Source organism: Sturnus vulgaris, chromosome 8 (assembly GCF_052056855.1).
Source record: "Sturnus vulgaris isolate bStuVul1 chromosome 8, bStuVul1.hap1, whole genome shotgun sequence".
NCBI lineage: Eukaryota > Metazoa > Chordata > Aves > Passeriformes > Sturnidae > Sturnus > Sturnus vulgaris.
The window spans coordinates 24,111,233-24,127,176 of record NC_142250.1 but is presented as its reverse complement, the minus strand read 5'-3'; the positions used below and the strand labels follow the sequence as shown (position 1 = coordinate 24,127,176).

The 15,944-nt window shown below is 51.7% G+C and overlaps 1 protein-coding gene across 6 annotated transcripts in view; it reads right to left on the bottom strand.

The window, feature by feature from the left end:
* Positions 1-400: 400 nt before the first annotated feature.
* Positions 401-15,944, bottom strand: part of DNMBP (dynamin binding protein) — a 34,559-nt gene continuing 19,015 nt past the window's right edge. For all 6 annotated transcript variants that reach the window (XM_088169189.1, XM_088169188.1, XM_088169187.1 and 3 more), the window contains 13 exons: positions 8,769-8,956; positions 7,999-8,098; positions 7,383-7,530; positions 6,861-6,878; positions 6,007-6,206; positions 4,803-4,933; positions 4,466-4,570; positions 4,145-4,273; positions 3,380-3,712; positions 2,777-2,959; positions 2,503-2,701; positions 1,951-2,405; positions 401-1,646 (listed from right to left, as the gene is read on the bottom strand). In XM_088169189.1, the coding sequence (XP_088025315.1) occupies positions 1,461-1,646; positions 1,951-2,405; positions 2,503-2,701; positions 2,777-2,959; positions 3,380-3,712; positions 4,145-4,273; positions 4,466-4,570; positions 4,803-4,933; positions 6,007-6,206; positions 6,861-6,878; positions 7,383-7,530; positions 7,999-8,098; positions 8,769-8,956 (2,375 nt within the window). In that variant the 3' untranslated portion in view covers positions 401-1,460. The remainder of the gene's footprint in view (positions 1,647-1,950; positions 2,406-2,502; positions 2,702-2,776; positions 2,960-3,379; positions 3,713-4,144; positions 4,274-4,465; positions 4,571-4,802; positions 4,934-6,006; positions 6,207-6,860; positions 6,879-7,382; positions 7,531-7,998; positions 8,099-8,768; positions 8,957-15,944) is intronic.

Genomic DNA, 15,944 nt, shown 5'->3' with positions numbered 1-15,944 from the left:
GCAAGCACACATCTGTATACAGCCATGCACACACAAAGTAGGTGGTTATTGTTGACAAACCCTTGCCTCTGTTCTTGGGCCAGACCTCCACCTGCAAGGAGCAGGTGCCCACTTAGAGCAGGGCAAACATTCACCCCACCAGCCCCTACTGCCCTGGAACCCCAGAATCATGTAACACACAGCTGGGGGGAAGAGGGCAGTGCAACCACTTCATCTTAATAAAGAAGGTTCCTGTGAGGGTTTCCTCGTGCCTGAGCTGCAGCTGGCACAAACATCAGGACACTAGAATGCTGGACCCCACTGAAAGGGAAATGTTTTTCCTGGCCCTGTAAGGTCTGCATGAAGGCTGCACCACTTGCAAGATGCTCCTCCCAGGTCTCCCAGTACTTACAAAGGCACCTTCTATACACAAGGGCAAATCTTTATTTGCAGAGCAGCAGTACAGGGGATACAAACATTGCCTCATGAAGGGAACCTCTTCCCTTCAGGATGTAGCAGCAGCAGTATCACACACCAACCCAGCAAAAGGTACCACAGGCCTCCCAGAGATGGTCCTGCCACTCCAGAATGTCAGCACCCTCTCTAATGCCATGCAGGAAACTACAGGTGAGGCAATTCTTGTCACATACCCCAAAAAACAGGCTGGAGGACAGCTTGGGCTTTACCTTCTCTGCCCCAGCCCAGAGCAGCCAGGTGGACATGTCAGCACAAAGACGGGTCCTGGGCACAGCCAGTAATGTGCTGACAAGGCTATGGTGTTCTGGGCTTCTGGGGCACCTGGCACACAAGAACCTGATGGCTGCAGGCAGCAGAAGACCTTGGAAAGGTCAAGCCCCCAGGAAACCAAGCACAGGGAGAAGGCACCTGCTGGGGGCTTTGTTGTGAGGGTTTCAGAGGCCATACCCATCCCAGGTGCTCCCAAGAGCTCAATTACTCCCAGCAAACTTCAGAGTTGCTTCCTCAGGCAGAGTGTAAATATCCCACCCTGAGTCCTGCAGAGACAGGCGAGACCAGGTTCCTGCTGCACAGGGAGCATATTCACAAAGTCTGGGTTGCTTTTAATACTACATGACTAAAGACAATCTCCAGAAACTCAGCATTAGCCTTCCACAATTTAAATCCACAGCAGTTCCTCAACCTGAGTCAAGCCCTACCTTTGGGCAGGCAACAGCCCCAAGCTTTGCTTCCCTGCTCCTGGCTGGACACAGGAAACTCAAACACATCTCAGAGGTAAACTCACCCCTGCCCTCACACAAGCTGCCTGCTCCTGCCTACCTGGTCAGCCCACCTTTCTTCCTCCCCTGAAGGGGAAATGGCAGCCAGTGTTTGGGAACACTGCACAGCTGTAAGAGGCATAGCCTTAAGGACGAGCAGTGGGGCCTGGAGGGCTGGCCAGCCTCCCCCAGATCCTAGCAGTCCCAGCAGGAACAAGGCATGGGGTGCAGGCTCTGTCTGCTGCCTCACGTGTACTCTGTCTTCCGGATGTAACTTGAGGGGACATAGCCCTGCTTCCCGTGGGCCTCAGCCAGCCACCACTCCTGATTGCCTGTGATATCCTCAAACTGCAGGATCCTGAGTCTCTGGTTAGCTGACACACTCAGCTCATTGGTGTTTCGGCCCTTGAAGGTGTACAGAGCATAGTAGACCTGCCAGACAAGGAGAGAGCATCAGTTAGATGGTCACACCACAATGCCTTAATCTCACAGTGCATAGGATGTGTGGGCTTTTGTCCTCCCCAGTGACAGCCCTGGCCTCATCCTGGCCTTTTCCCACCCCTAGTTGCAGCCTGGTTCTCTGTCTCTGCACCTCTGTCATCGGAAGAAAAGGTCTCAAACCCCATCTCCTATAGCTTCTTGGTCACTTCCAGGCAGGAGGATGATTCAGTCCCCAGCCAAACAAATCAGTTAGCCCTTGGCATCCCCAGCCCCATGAGGGTGGCTGAAGACTCACCTGGTTGCCCTCTGACTCGCTGTTCTCCAGCCCAGAGTCTCTGTCCTCCACCGAGGGTGGGGGCCTGAGATGTGCTTTGGTGGGGTGCCCGTTGCGAGAGCTGGGGCTGCTGCCCAGCTCGGGGCGGCTGTAGCGGTGCTGAGATCTCCCTGTACCAACCAGTGGGGCTGTCCTGTCACCAGAGCCAAGCTGGGGCAGAGAGGGGGAGTCCACCTCCAGTGGGGGCTGTGAGCACGGGTACACATCTGATGGGGAGACAGAGTCCTGCTGCAAGGGTTTCTGAGTGAAGGCGACGGCCGCCCCACTGGGGCTGAAGGTCAGGGTGGCGTTGCTTTGGGGAGAGGAGCTGCTGTGCTCCGACTCGTTGGAAGAGTGGCTGCCCACAGAGACGTCTGACTGGCTGCGGCGGGGGTTGTAGGGCTTGAGAAAGGAGCTGTACACAAAGCCTTTCGTCACTGCAGAGAGGGAGAGGAAGGTAGGTCAGATTGGGGAACACAGAGAGCAGAAGAGGGGACTCACAGCAAGTACCAAGGGCAGGGAACAGCCACCTACCCCCATTGTCTATGAGCCAACGATTCTGGCTGCCCATGGGGTCCTTCTTCTTGATGACGCCCACAATGTCTCCTTCCAACAGGGAGACATCCAGGTCTTGGGCAGCATTGAAATTGCGCTCTGCCTGGAAGAGACTCTCTGGGGGATAGCGGGCCAGGAGGGCAGCTCGGACATCATCTGACTGCAGGAGGTGGGTTGGCTACAGAGGAACAACGCAGGTGTGAGTGGCTGTCCTGGGCTCTGCAAGCCCTGACACCAGGCAGAGGGAACTCACCAAGCCAACAAGGGGCTGCCGCCGGGCAGACTGCCGTTCCATGCTTTTCCTTTCAAAAGTCTTCTTGGGAGCTGCCTGGGACTCTGGGAAGAAGGTGAAGGCCTGGAGCTGCTGGAGGACTCGACTGTGCTCATCCTGGAAGATGGCAATGAGGTTCCCTTCCCTGCCAGACACCTTCAGCAACTGGAACCAGAGCAAAGTCAGAGATCCTGGTTAGGCGACAGCTGCTGGGAAAAGTGGCCCAGAGCTACAGCGTAGACCATGGCAGGTGTCTGAATCCTGCCTGTGACTTGCATCAGGCCCAGGTTTGCAGTCCTGTCTGGACTCAGTTCTAAGTGATCCTCAAACTTGTGACTGAGATTCTCCCAGGTGAATGTTCTCCTGACACTGTTCTAAGAGCCTTCTACACACAATTACAACATAACCCTGCAATCCCTGCCCCGACACCATCCCACAGGAGCCCTCCAAAAGTCACTTGTGGCCTGAAACCGCAGTAGCAGCTTCCCCCAGGATGTGACAGGTCCTTGTGAGGCTCAGGGACAAATTCTGCTCTGTTTAGTGCTGCTCTGAGCCCAGGGTGCTGCCTGCACTGCATGAACGCACCGACAGCAGGGGTCTGAGCTCCTCCAGGGCCAGGCGCACGAAGTCGCAGTGTGCTTCGGCATAGCCCCGCACGCAGCTGGCAAACAGCTCCTTGGCAAAGCGCAGGAACTTGGGCAGCTCGTCCAGCAGCTGAGCATTCAAGGCCTCATAGTTGTTGCGGGCTGACTGCAGCTCCTCCAGCGTTCGCTTGTCCTTCAGCTTCTCCGCTCGCTCGGTGCAGTTGTGGAAGTCGAGGAGTTTGTCGAAGCGTTTCTGCACCAGCTTGTGGGGCCCCGCAAACATGCTCAGCAGCTGGCTCAGGGGCGAGCTCACCAGCCGCTCCGTCCGCTCTTTCTGGTGGGCAAGGGTGCAGTGAGAAGGTCAGACAAGGTGCTCTCTCCCACTGTGAACACCAGCAGCTCCCAGTCCAGCACACAACCTCCCCTGGACAGTATAGTAACTGTCTCCTGGTGGCACTCTGGAGCTCCAGAGGTCCCTTCCAACAGCAATTATTCTATAATCTTATATAACTGCGAGTAACTCCATGCGAAGTACTGAACCACTAGCATAAAGGGCTGTAGCATTTCAGGTAGGGCTGAAAAAATATGTATCTAACAGGCACAACCCTAAACTGCCAGGCATCAAAGCTCTCAGGTGGGCAGAGCTGAGCAGGAATGCTCACAGCTCTCCCAGATTACCCTCCCTGCAGCCTCCCAGAGCCTGCCCATCTGCAGCAGACCACCAGGGTCTGCAGGGTGGGCCTCAAAGGGGCACAGCCTCACTCACAAAGCTGGAGAAGAGCTGGTCGCTGATGAGACGATTCACTTTCTGGAACTGGTCCAAGTCCCCACTTCCCTTCTCCGTGCACAGGTCCCACATGCTCCCTGCTGCCAGTGCCTTCATACAAGCTGACTCCTGCACCAGGGAGACACAGCTGAGCCATACTTCCCGCCCAGAAGGGGCTCCCAGGGTAGCCCCTACCACCCAGCCCCAAAAGAGCTGAGGCAGGAACTGTGGACAGAGGTAGTGCAGGGTCACACCATGCAGACAGGAGGGGCAGTGCATGGCGAGCCCCACAGGCTTGGCATCACACCCAGACTGGCTCACCCGGACATGCTGCAGGTACAGGGAAAGATCCCGGATGAAGGACTTGATCAGACGCTCCTGCATCCGGAAGTTCTTCTCTGTCTCTTCAAAGGCTTCATCCTTTAGCTGTGAGAGAAAGTGTTTCAAGGGAGGCAATGCAGGAGTCAGCACCTCCCAGACTGCAAGATGTGGGGTCCTCCTGCCCACAAGCTGGACAGCAAAGGTGGGTGGTTCAGACCCTAAGCTCACTCTGCCTCAGTGGCCTGGATCAGAGCTGCACGAGGGGAAGGGGTGTGGAGGGACAGCAGATACCTCTGGAGAAGCACTGCAGGGTGTAAGTGCACCTGGTGCACAGTACCTGGGGTGCAAAGCCTGTGAGATGCTTGAGGTGGCTGCTCACACGGTTGGATTTCTTGATGATAGAGTGGATGTTGAGCTTGGAGATCTTCTCCATGAGGCTATCCTCATCCCCTTTTCTGTACTTTAGCACTAAAGAGATTATACAGAAATCAAAACCCTGGTAAGCACAAACACCCATGTCTTACTATACCTCATCAACAATCACCTTGTTAATTCTCCTCTTCTCCAAGCCTCTGTAGTCCCAAGAACCCCACATATCATTACAAAATGGCTTGGGTTGGAAGTGACCTAAAAATCATCTAGTTCTAACCTCTCTGCCATGGGCAAGGACATCTACTAGATCAAGTTGCTCAAAGCCCCATCCAACCTGGTCTTGAACACTTCCATGGATGATGCATCCACAGCTTCTGCAGGCAGCCTGATCCAGTGCCTCACCACCCTCACTGTAAAGACTATTTCCTTATATCTAATCTAGATCTAAATTCTCTCGTTTAAAGCCATTATCCAGTCCTATACTAAATGTCCTTGTAAAATATTGTATTAAAACCTCCCATCCCTTCCAGCACTGTGCCACCTGTTTGACTCCTGAGATGCCTGACAGTTTGTAGACAAACCATTCAAACTCTTTCACAGGATTATGCATAGTGCCAGCATAAGGTGACATAGGAGATGGTGTACAATAGTCCCTGGACATACAGAAGGTGTCTATATTGCTTCTTCAGCAAATATTACAGGCAAGCAATCATTTACAAGCAAACTACGTCACCTCAGCTTCAGTAAGGAAAAACTGAAGTTTACGATTTGCATGAACCAGGGGCTTCCAAGGGAAAACGGGGAGGGTGGCCAGCAGGTATCACAGGGAGTAATTTCCTCCCTCTGTTCAGCCCCAAGGAGGCTACACTTGGGTACTGTGTCTGGTTTTGGTGCCTGAAGGCCGTGAGAGATCTGGGAGAACCACAGCTCCTAATCCAGGAGGAGACCTGGGGGATTCAGGTGGGCTGGAAATGAGGAAGCAGAGGGGTATCTGCTCACAATTAGCAGCTACTTGAAGGGCAGTTACAAAGGTGATGGGGCCAAACTCCTCTGAGCAGTGAGAGTTCCTCCATGACCGTGGTTGCCAGCTAAGGCTCGGTGGCCAGCAGACACCAACCTCAGCACACCCACTCCTGTCTGTCTGTGCCCAGCACTGCCCAGCTCCTCACCCAGGTCCTTCCGGCGCTTGTACTCGTTGATGTTGACGTTGATTTCTTTGACTGCCAGGACAGCAGCCGTGAGTGGTGCCTTATCAGGGTGAGCCTCAGGGGTAGCACTCAGCAGCTCCATCAGCAGCAGTGGATACCGCATCACCCTCTGCACTGGCTTGATGAGGAAGGAGCCCAGGTTAATGTAGTTTGTGCAACCCCTGGAAAGTCAGGACAAAGGAGATGTATCAGGTGTCAGTCCAGCTCTGCCATGCACATTCTGCCCCCTCAAACCAGTGCCAACCAGACCCAGAATTCCAATGCCTCTAAATCCACTGTACTAAGTCAAGCCACCCTTATGTCCAAACTCACTGCACTCCTGAACTCCTGGTGCTCTCAGATCAATCCCAGGTTTCTGCTCCTCACTCACACCAGGTGATACTTCCCAGCTAAGACCCTCTTCATTACTAGACCCCCCATGAAATCTCACATAGGCACAGCTTCAGACTTGCCAGAGAGCCACTTGTTTCACATGCTGTTCCACTAACCAACTACCCAGATCTGTTCCCCAGTGCAGGACAGACTGCAGGACTGCAGGCAGTGCAGGACTTTCCTGGCTCCTTGGGGCTGTGGGCTCCCAAATTCTGTTTCCTGTTCAAGACTTCCCCTTGCCTCATCGCTTCTGCTGCCTACCTGGACAGCCCACCCACTCCTGCTGCAATCATGCCACAGACACCCCTCTCCTCCCAGTCGTGCCTCCACAAGGCCCTGTTAGGGCACCCCAGCATGCACTCAGCCTGTGGCAGAAGGTTAGTTACAAGGGAATGGCCAGACCAACACAGACAGACAAGCAGGGACTAAGAGGAAGTACTCACCATTCACTGTACAGGCTCCTGCCGGCCCACAGAGTGCCAAAATGCAAAGAAAAGCAAGGGTTAGTGGGGTGGCAGGTGTGCAATCTCACAGCCAGTGTCTGTGCCTGCCAGTGAGGCTGCCAAGGTAGAGGGCAGTCCTGTCCTTCCAGAGCAGCCATCGGCACTGCCAGCTCCTGGGGCAGCTGCCTCCACAAGTCGGAGCCCTGGCACTCGCTGAGCCAGGCAAAGCAGCTCCTTCCTCAACAGCCATAGTGGCTCAGGGTTTGGGGAATAGGAACCCTCAGTCCAGGACATGCCACCTTCTCTATACATGGGTGGCTTCTATGCAGATTTTAAGGGGGTCTACAGGTTTCCAAGCATGTGTGCATTGGGCATTTGAAACCAGAGCCTGGTCAACTATGCAGTGCCACCATCAGACCCTCTCCAGTCACCACCTGAAATGTCTAAACACTGCTGACAGGGAGCAGGGAAACTGATCCTCCTATTCCAGTCTGGTGGCTGCCACAGTCAAGAGACTCAAACCTGAGGCTATCCAGCAGGTCCAGAAGTAGCTTCTGCAACTTCTCATCCTTCTCATAGGTTTCCAGCAGTGCAATGGCCTCATCATGGTTCTGGCAATACACCCTGTAGACACTCTCCAGCTCTGCACGCTGTGTCAGGAATACTGGCCCTGCAGACAGCAGCAAAGCAGCACTTCAGTGTCTCCTGGTCTCCAGCTGTCTCCAAAAACACTGGTGAGTCTCTCAATAAGACATCCAATGTCCCCGTTCCACACACACGGGTCAAGAAGACAGTGTTACCAAGCATGCAGGACCCCTCCTCATCACCCACCAATACAGAGAGCTCAATCAATCCAGGTCTCCCAGGGGGAGTAGGGGACACATGGGTCCCAAGAGCCACAGAGCAGAGGCACAGGCAGCCCAAGGTGTGAACGGCTCAGGTTGGCAGCACTTTAGGGTAAAGGGCGCCAAAGATACCGTGTCTCAGCATAGTGACCCCTGGGACAACACAAGATCTCCCTGGCTTTGCTGTTAGACTGATGTCCCAGTGATCCTCTCCCACCATTTAAACTGTAATGCCCTGCCACTAACAATGCCCATTCCAGCCTTCTGAGAAAAGCTAACAGTAGAATTCATACCAATGGCATCTGAAGCCTCCAAGGTGGACAGCAGCTGCTTGGAGAAGTTAATTACCATGTGGATGTTTCCAAAAAGGCCCTCGAAGTCTATGTTTTGCATCTAGTGAATGGGAAAAGAGATGTCCTGGATGGGGAGCATGTCCCAGTTAGACTCAACAGCCCCCCCACTGCCCTCCTGCAACCCATCAGTCCTCAGCTTCACAGCAGGCACTTGGTGCAACCTCCTCTCATCACAGTGACTCCTGTACACATTCCCTTGTCCCCCAGTGCACTGAAACTCTCACTCCTTATGTGTCCTACCACAGTGTCCTTCTGTCTCCCAGCAATTCCACCCCTGCTTCTGCTCACCTGGTTTTCTCTTTTTCATCCCACTAAATCTGTCCCCATGTCAAGACTCCATATCTTATTTCTCCTGTGAATGAATTTAACGTATAACCAAATGAAGAGAAACCTTTCCTGCCCCTCAAAAAAAAAAAAAAAAAAAGAAAAGAAAAAAAAGAAAAAGAAAAAAAAAAATCAATCTGTGATACTTGCTGCCAGGTCTCTCGCTTCCAGCAAGGAAGAAGGTTCAGCAGGATCTCAAAGCAGATCGGCTTATTGCAACAAGTGCAGGGAGCTGTGGAAACCACCCTCCTCCCCTCAAAATAGCTTTAATTTCCTCTATGGGTTCCTGTGCTGCGTAGTCACCTCTGAGAACTAAATGGACTCAGTATCCTCACCCCAATCCACCAGGGCTGCACCACAGCTTCCCCTCCTTTCCCAGCTCCTACCTGTGCCTGCTGCAGGGGCACCATGATCCTCTCCACACACATCTCCAGGTCTCTGATATAGTCCCGCTCTGTCTGGAGCAGTTCCTCAATAACCTTGGCTCTCTTCTCCAGCATCCTCTGCTCTGCGGTCTCGGTGGCGGCCGAGGATGGCTCCAGGGATGGTGTCTGGGAGGACAGGAGAGTCATCTCTGCAAGACAGATAAGTGAGATTAGCATGCTCCAGCAAGGATGCAAGGACAGGAGACAAACAGCACCTGAACTGCTCCACATGTAACCCATGAGACTGAGAGACAGCACTTCTGAGAGTCCAAGGGCCTTTCCAGAGGGGCCATCCCCAGGGCTGCTCCCACAGCCCACCCTCGCAGCACCAGGAGCGCCGCAAAGCCCTGGCAACAAACCCGCTCCACACGGAGTGCCCTGAAGCCGGCCGGGCCCGGCTCCTCTCCCACCCCGCTCTCCAACTCCGCGGTCCCGGGAAGCTGCAGGCACGGAGGGAAGCCCCCGCTGGGCAATGGCGGCCGCCCCTCCCTCAGGCTGCGAACAGGGTCTCCATTCTCCAGGCCCGGGGCATTTCCATCTCAATGGCCGCGGAGGGCCCCGGGCACGGCAAGGGTGCTGCCGCCGGCAAAGCCTGGAGCTGGATCCCGGCCAGCAGGGCCGCCCCGCCCGCAGGGCCCGGGGCTGCGGGCCGCCCTCCTCGGTCCCGTCCAGACCCCCGCGCCGCCTGTCCTCCTGGTTTTCTGTGCCACCTGCGGCCCCGGGCCGGCCCAGCCCCCTCCCGCTTCCATTGAGACATTTCATCCCCCCGCGGATTCCTGCGCCCCGCCGCTCCCGGCCCCACCTGCCTGCGTCTGAAGGCTGTGCCCTCGGACCGAAACCACGGCCTCGGGGCTCCCCCCGACCCCTCCCCGGTCCCCTTCTGAGGCCACGAACACTCGGGTCTCCCCCATTTCGGGGCAGCACGGAACCTGTTGCAGCGCCAGCCTGCCTCAGGTACCCCGTTTCATGTCAATTCCACAAATGCTCCGTCTGCTACGGAGCCCAGGCTGCCCTCCATCAGCAGAATTGTTTTTAGAGTTACAGACATGGCCCAGCTCAGACGTTTCTAGGAATGTTTTTGCAGGACAGGCACGTCCAGATCTCCACGTCCCTGACCTCTCCGGTGAGCGTCAGACAACAGAGGCTCAGCCTTGCTTAATCCCAGGACACCCAGCAGGGCCTGGGACTTATCCTGGTACCCCAGCACCAACTGTGCACAGCCCCAAGAGATCCCCCCAGTCGCTTCTGTCCAGGTGCTGGGCAGTCTCCAAGCAGACCCGCTCGTGCTCTGTGGGGTGATGGCAGTACCCAGCCCTGCAGCATGAAACGTGGGATGGGGAAATTGCTGCCCAGCCTAAGCATCCTGTCCACTGCTCCCCCAGGCCAGGGTTTTCACACTGAAACAACCTGAGAAACACAAGACACCCAAGCTGAGATACTGACTCAGCCCATGATTATGTGAACCCATGCCAGCCCTTTCAGCAGAGCAGCCACGGCAGAAACCAGGAGCATCAGCACCAAACAGCAAGTTCTTAGAGCTACCTGGGATGAGGACAAATCACTGTGTCTCTCTGCAGAAAGAACAACTTCAAAATCATTCCCAGCGCCAGCGTGGCAAATGGGAAACCCAGCTGAAACACAGATGCCCTCAATGTGGGAGGGAAGATACTTGTCTCTCTAAGCTGGCATCTCAGCTGCCCTGCCTTGAGATCTAGCCTGGGGAGAGGCAAAACAACCAGCTCCATGGAGGAGGATTCAGTGACACAACCAGCACTACATTTAGTAGGCAATCACTGAGAAGAAAAGGCTTCACTGATTCCTACTGGCAGGTATCCTTAAGACTAACCCCATCATAGCCTGTCTTGGCTTTCCAGCACTCCCCAGTGATGAACGTTATCAACTCAAATGCACCAGGAATCCACAAGGAGGGCCTTGGAGCAGACGCTGGGCTTAACTGGTTTTGCTCTTTGCATTTCCACAGCATCTGCAAAATCTCAGCAGCAGACTGGGCCCTGCTATGCAAGGTCCTCCACAAACACCCACAGGGATATCCCTAGACTCGGCACTCAGAGACTGAACAGGATATGAGCAGAAAAATGTACAGGAGGGACAACTAAACACCAAGATAATACAGTCAGCAGGTCTTTGTGGCTCACAGAGTTAATGAAATAACAACAAATGAGTTATTTTAAAGAAGGCATGGCATTTGTTTTGCAGGAGAACAAGCTCAAGTGGGAAGGCAGCCTGGAAGAAACAGGAAGGTGTTAATTTGCAATGCAAACCGGTGTGTGAAACCCAGAGGGGTGGATGGGTGAGATGATACTACTGCATGGGGTGGGCTGGGAAGAATCTTGAAAATGAAGATAAGCCAAGACCACAGCCAGAGATGACCCATACAGCAGCATTTGGGAAGACAAATGGAAAAAAATTACATTTGCTTTGGTCCAAGAACAGGATTTTATATTTAGCCCCAGGCAAAATGTCACCACATTAAGTTTTGTACAGGACACCTCGGGAGCTTACTGCACCACCAAATAACCCTGCTGTGCTCCCAGCCTCAGCCATAGCTAAATTGCAGTCATACCATGTGTTTGGCTCCAGCTCCCCAAAACAGATCTGGGGATGCCCAGCACTGCTGGCAAATGCAGCAGCTCCCCACGCTCTACCAAAAAAACCCAGGCAAGTAAATCTAGGTCAGGCCCTTACAGAAAGGGCCCTGTGGCAAGGATTCAACCCACACTTGTGAGATTGCCAGCTCTGTGACACCCTTCTTTGGCAAGTCTCGAGGACTTTCAAGGGAAAGTAAAACCTTTCCTGCACAGATTTTATCCCACAGTACTCATCAGCTCAGCCTGGTTCACCTGGCATAATGCTGGGCATCAGTTCTACCCACTTACACTGTATCACTATTTGCACGACTTTGAAAACTCATACAAATCAATTCTCCTCTGGCCTTCTTGTTCTTTCTGAAAATTTCAAGATTCCTTCAAAAACAAGGCTACATTGCAGTCAAGTCTCCCAGAACTCTTGTTGTTTATCACTAGTCCAGTATCTTGTATCTTTCCTCAGCAGTGAACTCAAAAGTTGTCCTACTTCTTTCCAAACACTTACAGCTCAAAATATTCAAATGGAGAATTTATTTGTAATATTTGGCTCCTGTATCTGACCAATATGTATTACTTAGTGTTTGTTTCTGTTGCATGTTAAAACTCTCACTTTTTGTATTTCATACTATCTCTATTAATTGTCATGAATTTATTATTTCCTGTTTGTCAGACATTCTTGTATGTCTAATAGCAGCTTTCCCTAAATAAGGCTTATTAAGCAGTTAACTAAACCCACCAATTTAACAGCTGTGGATTTTGGTCATCTATTAAGTATTCTCTAAACACAGCTCCATTTTACTCCACAGAATTTCTATTTAAATGTTACCTTTCAATTCATCATGTCCATCAACTTTGGAGATGCTAAGACATACACCACAGCTTGAATGGGCTTTGTTTGCCTGCAGGAATATGACTCGTATTTTTAATGAAGCCACCAAATTCCAATCCAGTGACAAAGTCATATTTACCCATGACACAGTTGCCAAATAGGCATTCAGAAATATATTTCCAAAAACAATGTTCTCAATCGCAATTTTCAGAGATTCAGATTCTATTCTCCTGTTTCTCCTCGATTTGATGGTCTGAGCTTCCCAAGAACATCTGCTTTTGAGCTTTGCTAGCACCTCTGCTGGACCCATGAGAGATCCAACAGCAGCTCCTAACTCAGCCAGGCAATGAGGCGTGAAGATAGAGCACACTCCCACCTCTGCCCTTCCTGGGGAGACTGTGATTTGCTATTGCAATCACACGGCTCATCCTGCTCGTCTGAGAAATGCCACTACCATCAACTTTCTTCCAATTAACAAAAACTTGAAATTGTTATTATCCAACCTCCTAGTCGGTGCACACATGCAATTAGAGGTTTTCCCTGCCCCACTCTGGAAGCAGAATTGACCCACAAAGAGCAGATGCAATGGGATGCAGGTCCAGCACGCTGCAGGGCTCACCCAAAGCTCTGCATGGTCCCCAGCTGCTCCTCCCCAGGGCTCACCTGGCAGCATCCCGCGGCTCGGCGCAGCCCGGCAGGCGCTAACGCTACCTGGCCAGGGACGTGCCGCCCATCAGGGCCGGGACAAGCCCAGGAATCTCCGGTGGAGCTGCACCCAGCCGCCAGGCAAGCCCGGCCCCGGGCCCACAGCTCAGCACAGTCAAGCAGTGACTCAGGACAAAACAAACCAGCTGCAAATATTTGAAGTATGTGAGGCCAGGAGGGGAGGAGCCACTGCCGACCACGAGAGGGGAGGCGATGAAACTAGGGCAGGGAATAATTAATCTGAGCAAAAGGCTAAACTCGCTGCCAGGAGCAGGATCTGGCTGGGGTGGAAACTCTTACTGCAGACATTGGTAATACACTAGAGCTGAACAGGGGCTGAACAGGGATGCTTCTCCAGGGCTATGGGAGCAGCTTGGTGTCCCAAACATGTCTAATGCAGACACTGCTTGGTTGGGATGTCTCTATGCCAGATAAAACCACAACCATGGCCCCAAACAGCCTCTGGTTGCCCAGACAGCCCCATGGCATTCAGTGTGAGCAGAGGATGATTCTAACCCTTGACACAGAAAAAAGTGAAGTAATATGATCGTGTAAAAGAGCTAAGCTTCTAGAGCTGAGGCAGGGCACCAACCAACCAACCAAAGTGTGAGCGAAAACACTAACAGACAAAAGAAAGAAAGCTGAAAGTTCTCTGAAAGGATGTTTTAAATAGACAATCCAAAAAACATGAAGAGAACAGTACTGATGAAAAATCTGTTCTGCATCTGTACTTCAATAAAAACAGCAAATAAGAAAGCCAGATAATAGATTAATAGACATACCAGGGACTCAGAAGCACAGAAAAAATGAGAAAAGAAAGACATCAAGAAAAATCCATGGATGGTAAAATTATTTTCTCATTTCAAAGATGAAAACTGAAAATGCTACTTTATAATGGAGTTTTATTTCTATCCAGGACAAAGGAAACCCTACAATGACATAATCCCACAACTAGGCAGAGAGAGTAGAATTTTTGGCAAACCTGGCAAAAAGATAAAATTATACAATACATTTCGTGCTTATTTCCTTCTAAAAAGAAAAAACAAAATCCTTGAAAATTCACTGCCAGTGGAGTGGAGACTATCCAGAAAAGAAGGCATTTCTAAACAGGTTCTCCAGAGACTGTATTTAGTTAATCCCACATAATAAAGTAAATGGAAAATCACTGCTGTCATACAGAGAAGTGAAGATCAATTCAACAGGATCACAAATAAAGATGAGGCATATGAGTCACTGAGTGATTTAGGGTACCCTGAATAAGACAGAATTATTCAAACCAAGCAGGTTTAATGCAGACAAATGCATTAATGTATTAATGGGAACAAGAAATGCAGGATACATGCAGGATTGTAGTCTGGGCAGTAATTTTTTGGCTTGATCAGACAAAATTCAGCAGGAGTTCCCTGAATGTTCCAGAGGACCACTGGGATTTTGGACAAGGGCACAGGAGCATAGCAAGGTAAATTAGTGCTGACACCCACACAGAATGTCTCACCCAGCTCTGAAGTCCACTGTTTTAAAAGAGTCTGTACTGAAAAATGAGTGAGCATCAGGAAGAATAAACACTTAAAGGTCTTCCTGTGAGTCTTTGACATGGGTATTTTAATACTCCACTCGCTACAAAGAATTGAAGACTGAAAAATTACTTAATTGCTGTACCTGCCTGAGAAGAATATCCATCAACTAAAAAGCTCTAATTTAAGAGAAAAAGTTCAGGGTTCGGAGCTGAAATGCAACACATTAGCATGCAAAACCTGTAAGAATGATGGTGACTAAGCAGCAAAACTATAAGAGGTGGTTTCTCCTGTTGATGTGTCAGGCAGTCACATCTGAGTCTTATCCCAGAAGAGGCGCTCTAACCAAGCAGCTGTCACCCAGTTACACCAGACAGAAATCTGTAAGAAGTGTGATAACCCTGCTAGCAGAAAATATCATCTCTACTGGCTTGGAAGTATTCAAGGCAGGCTGGATGGGGCCCTGGCCCCACTGATCTAGTGTGTGGCATCCCTGCCCATGGCAGGGGCATTGGAACTAGATGCTCCTCTAGTTCTCTTCCAGCCCAAACCATTATATGATTCTATGACCTCTACTGAGGCTTTCAAGTCCCAAATTCTGTTACTCAGTGGATGGAGGAGGAACCTGTTAGAGAAGTAAACAGCATTAGAAAAGGTGCCTGGAGCAGACACTGAGAGAGAACCAGAGCTGATTTTTTCCTGCCAGCTGTAAAGGAGGGTGTCTGCTGCCAAGCACAATGGGAGCTCTTCTGGGGAGGTGCTGGTGGGATCTTACATTGAGGCAGCTACAGCAGCAAAGCATTGCATGCCAAGGAGGGCTGTTGCTGGTCCAGCACTGTGCCTCAGCAGGGCAAGAGCAGGAAAGTAACAGACAATTGCAGCCAGAAAGAGGCCACAGGATGGACAGACAGTGTATTGAAATACCTGGAGCTTTCATCTCTCCTGTTCTGCTGTGAGGTGCTGGTGCTGATGATGAGGGCATCCTGCCCTGCAACCTCTCAAAGCTACTCCCATGCCCCTGAGCCTGCCATACTGGGGAAGAAGCCTATAACCCTGAAGAGCATAGGCTTTCACTTGGCATCACAGTCTGCCCCTTCCTCTCTTGCAAAAGCTGGAGAAGCCAGCACTGCTCCAGCCTCCTAAGGCTTCGTGGACCATTTCCCATCCCACTCTGTTCCTGGCCTCCTCTTGGCTCCCCTGCTGCCCTTTGGACGTCTTGGCATGGCAAAGCCTCTGCCTTTCCTCACCCTGGGGACACAGCTGAGCAAAGCCTCACCCTTACAGGGTGGCCTGAGAGTGCAGAAATGCAGCCATCAGAGTGTGCTTAATCAAGTTATCTCCAGAGGACAGATTTCATGCTAAGGCAAAGGTAGTCATTGCCTCCAGCTTTGCCATCACTTTGGCTGTTGCAGAGTTTTCCTCTCCATTTCAATCCCACTTCATTGAGAGTTCACACACACACAGCTACATGAGACAGACGCTG